Below are 8,497 nucleotides of genomic sequence, written 5' to 3'. Positions count from 1 at the left end.
CATTTTTTCTTTCAAGGCCCAACTACTGAGCTGCTCTGCTTTGTTTTCATCACCTAACTTGACTCTGGTCCAGTCCTCACACCCATGGCACCCCATGTTAGCTCACGGCTGTCAGGCTGATACAAACACCCCGGTACCAATTGTCAGCAGCTGAACTTAGCCAGCCCATTGAGCTGAGGAGAGGTTTCTGGTGTTCATTGGAGCCTCTGGTGTTCACCAAAGCTGAGATCACCCTGCAGGTTTCTGGCCGAGGGGCACTGACAACACCTCAATCTGATCTGCCTGTCTGATTTCCTGAAACTTTGTGTTTCTTAGTATTGTTGAGACCCACAGCTTTCAGTCAGGTTTCACTGAAACTGGCTGGTTTCCTCAGACGCTCGTGAGCGCAGAAAACGCTGCGCAGACACAACTGCCGTGAACACCACTTCTCTAAGGAAAGAAAAAAGGCAGAAACGAGAAGCCCTGCTCAGAGGCTGGGCTGGCAGCCTGTGGTGCTGCAGGTATGGGGATGTGCTGCACCTTTCCCTCAGAGGGGAAAGGCTAATTGCTCACATCCCTTATATGGGAACCACTGATGAATTCTGACTGTTTTAGAAGATATATTCAAAGGGATGTGTATTTCTTTCCCTACAAATTGGTGATGCTGGTGCCCTATGTCCAGAATAGTGCTGCTCAGATGTATGGCTGGTGACATTTCTGAAGGTAGAAACTAGCTCTCTGGAAATACATTTGTTAAACTCACTTTCATACTTCACACTGTATTAAATAGTGAGGCCATTTATAATCCTGTTTTCCACTAACTTGTCCTGAAAAGAAGAATTATGTGAGTTTTCTATGATTCTATTAATTTGATGAAAATCTCTCTTCTTGTATTTCCACAACGGTAGTTTGGCTTTGCTAGAGTTAAAACAGGTTAATACATATTTCTGTGCTGGAGTAAAGTTAGAGAGAGGAATTTTTAACAAAAGGCCCCTTCTAAGATTAATATTCAGTAATACGCAATTGTGTCTTTTAAAAAGCAATTTTTCTTAGGCACCTGAAACCATGGCTTGCTATGCTGAATGAAAGGTGATGTGTCCTATTTTCACAAATTTAAAATATCCAGCATAACTCAGAAACCTGAAGTGGAAAAATAGTCTTCTATTTTCTTTCCCTTAGGAACAGAGTTATGCTGAGAATGTTTGAACAGATAATAGCCATATTCAAAACTTCAGGCCAGATGTCTTCAAAATCAAACTATAAGTCAAATTAGTTAAAGCATAAACAAACATTTGTGACTGACGTAGCTACTTCAAATAGGCTAATGCCTCAGTCAGTGTTATTCATTTTGGAACAGACTGAGAGAAAGCAGAATCAAAATGAAGAAGTTACTTGTGTTTATCTTCTTTCTGGTCCTCATGACCACTTTTACAGGTAGGAGTTTATATAAAATAAAACTGTATATGTATGTAATTACAGAGTATAGCTGCAGAGCATATTAGCATAATATTAGTAATTTGTATTTTAGTATCTTCATATTTCATTTTTAATATTTAACTATTTTTATATTACAGGCTTTACATGATTTGTTTTTTAACAGTTGTGCTACTGTATTAGATATTTTACTCTCTGCATTAGCACACTGCACTCATTTATTCTAAAACCAAAATGCTTTATTTTATGAGCTTACAATATTAATATTATTTTACCAAGGTCCTGAAAGTTAAATGTTCAATTCAATCTCTCATTTGCAACAAATTCTAACTCATTGCTTAGAAAAATAATTCTAAAAAGTAAAGCAATGCAGAAAAGAACGAAGTATTGGAAGAGTTACTAATGTTTATTGGTTAGATGGTGCTATTATATTTTCTCATTTTAGACAGTAACATTAATATGTACGGTTTGTTTCACACTGATAGAACCAGACTATAGAAAGCCCAAGTTAAAAAAAAATGGTTTAAAATTCCACTCATATCTCCTGGAATGCAATATCCCCTGGGAAGGGGCTGTAATGAAAGAACACTTTGTATATAGACAAAAATAAGGTTTGGAGACATTTAGTTTTACAACTGATAGGTAAAACTTTAATTTTATGATAATTTCATAACTAATTTCTGCTTTTCCATCTTTAGACACTTCACCAATTTTGACTGAAAAAGAAGCCAAACAGATTCTGAGAACTCGTCGTGAAGACAGACAAAGAAAAGCTGGTTTCCCTGATGAGCCAATGAGGGTGATTTATGATATTTTTAAATTACATTAACTAAAAAAAAAAAAAAAGAAAGAAAAATGTGCTTAATATTAGACTTCTATAGATGTAATTGTAAGCAGTAAGTTATGAATATCACCTTTTAAAGCAGCTGAGCTCTGCGAAATATTAAAAATCTCCTTTGCATTCTTTCAGTTACTGTCACGTAGCATTCTGAAAGTGCTGAACATTGCTCAGGAAGCGTATGCTTGCAGAATGTGGAAATTATTTATCACGGTTCAAAAATGCTGATTAAATTATTGAGAAGAAAGTGGCTTTTCATTTCTAGAAATGTGGAGTTCATCAGGTTGTTCCTGAAAAACTAAATAACAGGAAATGTCTTCCACTTACAGTACATTCTGCACTCAAGGCAGAAAGGAGATGCAGGTGTCAGTGGTCAGTGTGGAGATTGAGGTAGTTTTAAACTAGCTGTTAAAATCACTTACTTACATTCACTTTTATATGAATGCTGCAGATTGGATAGTTTGTCACGACATTGTAGGCATTTTTAGCTGCTAGCTTAATGCAACAGCATTATTTTTGCAAGTAATATTTACATTTATTCATTTCTAAACCATTTTACGACAAAAGAAAGAAAGAAAAGAATTTAGAAGGCTTCTGTTTTACTTGCTTTGATAAGATGTAACATATAATTTTGCACTTCTCAAGAGCCACTTAAGGTATTTTAAAATTAGTGCCTATTTCTTTCCAAAGTAAATAAACTGTGCAAGAATTACATGGTTCTGAAGAGGCAAAAACCACAGAAGCCAGAAAGCACACAATAGATTGTGCATGTATGAGGAATACAAGGAGCTCAGTTTAGCAAGGTGCTGAATGAATACTTCTGAACTCCATAGGCCATGAAAAGCACTATATACCTCCCAAGACTGAGCTCACTGTGTGCCAGGCTTGCAGAAACAGCAAGTGGTTTTCTCTTTCCTATAGTTAGTGGCTGGCCATACACCACTTCTGATGTACACACTCCTTTGTCAGTTGTGATGTCCAAAACAAATCAAAGCTGACACAAGAATATTACACTATGCTTGTTAACAATCTTGTACAACTAAGACTATACAACAGAGCCAAGAAACATGTAGGCATGGGCTTTACGACAGCCTACAACATTCAAGATTGGGTTGGTTTCCATGCTGTTGTTAAGCAAGCCTTGTAGTTTTTGCAAATTAGTGGGAATACATCCCATCCATGCTTATGTTTTGGTATACCACCACGATTACATAGTACATTATATAGTAAATATCTTAAATATAAAATAACTAAAACAGTGAAGTTGGATTGAGTTACATTGTGTATTACAAGCAGTTACACATATACATGTGGAGAGTAGAGGGAATTAGGGCTAGAGAAGCATTTGATTACTGACCTCTGCTGCTATATCCTGGCCACTTTCCATCCTACCATGACTGGACTGGCAAACACTTTGTTGAGCTCTTTTTTGATGAGAAATTCCAATAGATTTTTTTTTTCTGTACAGCAACACTCTTTTTTTCTGTAAGAAAACTGAAACATAGAATATTTGTTTTTCTCACTAAATGTCAGGGTTTTCAGTAGAAAAGGAAATATCTTTCAATAAAAAATCCATCCCCCCCTGCCATGTTGAACATAGAGATTAACCACTGTGAATGAAGGGTCATGGCCGTGTATCCCTGTGCACAATTCTACCACAGTCTCAAAGAGAAAAACTGATTTTGCATGGATTCCTTGTAGCAGAATGAAGTTAGTGCTGGGATGAACCTGCCTCTGTTCAGCTATTTTAAGCAAAAACTGTTTGTACTAGGCCAGATCATGCTGAGCTAGGGAATTTAATTTGCAATTCTTTATGAAACAATTTGACTTCCACAGTGGTTTCACTAAAAATGCCTGTTCACTTACAGACAAGATCTGCCATCTCTTATTATTTTAAAATGTCATTTATGATACTAGCATATTTTAATCTTCCTTTGACCGAGGCCCTATTTTTATCATGTACCATCTTCACAGTTGTATAGTCCTCTTCAAGTTCATAATGCAGCTTCACTGAGGGATTTGAGCCAAGTTCCTTTGCACTGTGAGGAACACAGAGCACAGTATATGCTTCCTGCTGCCCTCCTGTGCACCAACCCTCTGAGCAGCTCAAAGAGCAGAGAACTGGATGACAGCAGGAATACTTGGCCACTGTAAAAGGTTTACACTACAGCTTCGATTGCTGGAATGCTCAGTGTGCTAAGCAACGGGGTACATTTTGAAAAAAATCTATCTCATATACACAAAAGTCCACATGCACTGAGACTGTAACTTTTTTAAAAGCAAATTTCCCAATGGAGGTCAAGTTTTTGGCACATGGCTCACTTGAGAACTTGTTGCTTACTCCATAAAACCTGTATGTTACTATAGGAAATTATTTATCTGTCACACAAAGACCAATCAGCACTGATGGACAGTGTGTACTGGACCCCCTCAGAGCACTGCCACATGATCCTATAAAGGTTTAATGTTTTTTAATCAGTAGGAATAAATTTTCAAAAGAGGATGCAACAGACCTGTCCGAGACTCCTTCTGTACCCCCAGGACCAACAGAGGTTTCTGTGTAGATGTGCCAATAAGAAATGTGTATGTGGAATTCTTAATTAATGAATATTATTGCAAGATTCGTGCTCAACGTGTTTACTAATATGGCTGATGATGTCAATCATTAAGTACTGCTACATTGGGACAAGCTGACTCACAACCTCATTTCATTACATTTGATAATTTTCAGGAGTAAATACATTCCTCTTGTAAATGCTGTAAAATTATCTTGGTTCATTGGCCTGACATCAGACCTGAGTGATTGCATAATTAAATTATATTTTCTTGTCTTTAAATAGGAGCATATGCTTTACATCCAGCGCTTGGAGCAGAGATCAGAAGAACAATTCCTTGAACACTGGTTGAATCCACATTGCTTCCCACACTGCAACAGGGATTTAGTCCATCCAATCTAACAGTTTTGGCTACCCAGCAATTGGTATATAAATATATATATATTTACAGCACATACTTTTTTTTTTTTTTTTTTTTTTTAATAAAGGCAGAACCACAAACTGGAAGAGGAGAGAATAACCAATGGCTGGAGGAAGCACCTTGCACTGAAAGGTGTCTGGCAGTAGAACAGAACAGTGGCAGGGAACATAAGAGCCTTAGGCATCAGCTGTGCCAGTGTAGTTCATACTAATAAAACATTTGGTTATGCATTTATCTGCTAAATGGATATAAGTTGGTGACCGCACAACATTCTGATTAACATTGCTTGAGATTGTTCCAGTTTCTCTCCTGTCTGCTTATGCTTCTTTTTCCAACTATTTTTTATCTGTTTAAGTCTTGTTCACTTAGCTTTCACTAAGACTGTGGCAGGATGAAACTTGTAGTTTTCATCCTTGAGATATCTGAGATATAGTCTGACCTGCCAAGAGTTGAGCTTGTTCTTCAGTATCTCATCTGCTATAATCAGCTAACTGCTGATTTTTTAAATGGAGTTCACTGCTTAGTACACATGCTGGTAAGCATTAACACAAAGCATTTTCATGGTGCTTCTCTGGGTTACCAGTTCTGTTTATCATTTCAACATCAGTGTAATAGACAGCATAATTTGCTTTACTGCCTCTGTTCATTATATGCATCATAAAGTTAAATGGGAAAACATGCTCCAAAGTGCAGCCAGAAAGCGGACACTACTCATAAGCCAACTGGTAACAATATGCCACATGCCAACAGAATGTCATGCACGTTAGGTTTGTGCTATGGTCATCCTATTTTTTCCTTGTGTATTTTGCACACAGTTATACAAACTTGTCACTACATTCAGAAACTGTGAACCTGGGGGGGTAAGACAAGTATAAGCTTGTAAAATATAAGTATTAATCCTAAACTCTTCCAATTCCCAATGGTTGTTTTGGATGCCAAAAAAGAAGATATAACCATGTTTGTATATTTTTGTAACAGGATAAGCCTTCCCCCTAACGTTCTCTGAACATGAAATTTGTCACCTAGGATTATCACCATAAAGTGATGCTATATCACTCATAGTTAATTTCTTAACAGAAAAAATGCAGATTTAGGGCCATACTTTAAAAAAACACTTAAGCATTAAAATACAGAGATGGTATCTGTCAAGGCTGATCTGAGTTGAAAGATAGAAAGTTCATCTGCTTAAAATTCTACTAGGTATCCATCTATCTATGTATCCATGCATCTAAAGACCTTTGAAAACTTAGATGTTGTGGCAGGCTTCAACGGAGCTACGCTAATTCACAGTAAGCCAAAGGTCTGACATTTATTTAAAAACAAAACCACAAAATTCCCAGACCTTAGCCCTAGCAGGTAAGTTGGCAGTTTTCAAAAAATCTTCCAGCTGAGACAAAATTGAAAGCTGGCTCACTTCTACCCTGCTCACAGTGAGGTGAAGAATTGTTAGAAAAGTGTTTAAAAGATTTGATGCTCTTTGTATGTTATTAGTTGGGCCAATCTCTCTGTGTATTTTAGTTAAATTTTCAATTTTTTTTCTGCAGATCTCTTCATGGTCACTGAAGAGGATACGTATTATGATTGTGTTAAGGACAAGGTTATTCCTGCATTGGCTATGTGCTCATTGTAGAGCTGAATCTCTTTGCAATACAGTACAGTCCTAGTGATATGGCAAAACTTCCAAACATAAATAGCTAGATATATTATAGACCAACATACGTATCCCCAGTAGGGAAAACACCTATTGCATGCATAGATAAATAAATCAAGGGTTTCCTCCAAGTTCTGAGGAATGGGCAAGGAAAAATCACCAATTAGTCCTCAAGTAAACTGAAGGCCACCTTTCTGGACTCTGGAGGAAACATTAATTATAGCTTTGTAGGTTAAAAACCAGAATTGTATGAAGACACAACATTTATGCAACACTGATCTATGTTTCATTGCCTGATGAGTATTCCATGTATTACTTCATAATAAATGCTTGATTCAAATACATTTTCAGATGATTTTGTTACACTACTCTCCCATGCTATATGCTGAAAACGATCACTGGAAGTGAGGCTTGGTATTGCAAAGTGATTTTTTGTATTGCAAGTATTTCAAAGCAAGCACTTTCTAGGATCAGTAGGTGCGAAGGAAGAAGGTGTAGTATAATCATTTTGTAGTTTCTCTGCACAACTTTTCTCACTCTTTTATAATTCTGCCAGGTCAGCCACATGTATACAGCCATCCCTTTTCTTCCTGTGTGCCATTAAAACTTATGCCTTGGTATAGAATTTCTTGTACAATTAAATAGTAAGCATATGATATTTGCAAAAGGACATGAGAAATGTCTTGATGGTTTTTACCTGACAGTTATGATTTGTAAGGGTGATAAAATTAGTAACAGATGGAAGACAGTAACTTTCAGAGTTCTCCACTGCAGCTACACTAAGAGCCTGATGACAGGTAACAAAATAAAAAACAATCCATTGAAGATACATATGATAATTACTGCATCTACAGAATGTTTGGTAGGCTGAAATAGAACTACTGTCCTTCCAGTAAGACAGCCCTCTTGGATGACTCCAAGGAAATAATTTAAATCTCAAAGCATCAAAGGCTTACTTTCCCCTAATGTCAAGATGGAATCATAGATTAAATCTGGGAGTGTAAAAAAGCATAATCAGGCTGCTATTGTGTGCTTCATTTATAATACTCTATGCCACATAGATCTCAATTTGCATATCTCCATAGAAGTTAACATCATTAGGGGAAATCCTGTCTGTTTTCTCTTGCTTGGAGAAAGAAATCACACTGATCCCAATTGTGCAAAATTTCACCCAGTGAAAAGTCTGTTTAAGTACCTGTCTGAAATAACAGAACACCCACCTAGTTATATTCAGTCACAGGTTAGATAATTAGTAAGGTTAAATTGTAGCTGCTAGGTCTACCTCAGTAACACTGATCCTAATGCACTGATCCTAATCCTGAACATCCTAATGCAAATGTGAAATTGAGATTGCTTACTGCTTTTAAGATTGCTTTTCCACATTAGGATTGAAGGATCTCATAGGAATCTCCGCAGAAAGGCTACGTAATACTATGTCTAACTTACAAAGAGAAAACTAGGAACACAGATGAAGTGCTTACAGGTCCCTCCCTGTTCTGTGCTCTCCCACTTTGTAAAGGAAAAAAACATGGTACGTTGTTAGTATTATTTACCTCACATTTGCCTCAGGCTGATTCAATTGGCCAATAGGCTAAAGAGCCAACTCACATTTGCACTCA

The 8,497-nt window shown here is 36.9% G+C and overlaps 1 protein-coding gene across 1 annotated transcript; it reads left to right on the top strand.

The window, feature by feature from the left end:
- Positions 1 to 1,275: 1,275 nt before the first annotated feature.
- On the top strand, positions 1,276 to 7,222 carry C18H17orf67 (chromosome 18 C17orf67 homolog). Its single transcript, XM_035342654.1, has 4 exons — positions 1,276 to 1,413; positions 2,112 to 2,212; positions 5,092 to 5,231; positions 6,772 to 7,222. Exons 1-3 carry the CDS (start codon positions 1,359 to 1,361, stop codon positions 5,206 to 5,208), a joined length of 273 nt encoding a protein of 90 aa, XP_035198545.1. The 5' UTR covers positions 1,276 to 1,358; the 3' UTR covers positions 5,209 to 5,231; positions 6,772 to 7,222.
- The last annotated feature ends 1,275 nt before the right edge of the window (positions 7,223 to 8,497 follow it).

This window comes from Oxyura jamaicensis, chromosome 18 (assembly GCF_011077185.1).
Source record: "Oxyura jamaicensis isolate SHBP4307 breed ruddy duck chromosome 18, BPBGC_Ojam_1.0, whole genome shotgun sequence".
Taxonomy (NCBI): domain Eukaryota; kingdom Metazoa; phylum Chordata; class Aves; order Anseriformes; family Anatidae; genus Oxyura; species Oxyura jamaicensis.
Note: the sequence above shows the minus strand (reverse complement) of the source record. Positions and strands in the feature narration are given on the sequence as shown.

What these genes read in the sequence shown, in the direction of transcription:
- C18H17orf67 (XM_035342654.1), top strand. Translation starts at nt 1,359, where the DNA reads ATGAAGAAGTTACTTGTGTTTATCTTCTTTCTGGTCCTCATGACCACT. An exon ending in CCTCATGACCACTTTTACAG is followed by an intron (nt 1,414 to 2,111) that starts GTAGGAGTTTAT and finishes TTCCATCTTTAG; the next exon opens with ACACTTCACCAATTTTGACT. An exon ending in TCCCTGATGAGCCAATGAGG is followed by an intron (nt 2,213 to 5,091) that starts GTGATTTATGAT and finishes GTCTTTAAATAG; the next exon opens with GAGCATATGCTTTACATCCA.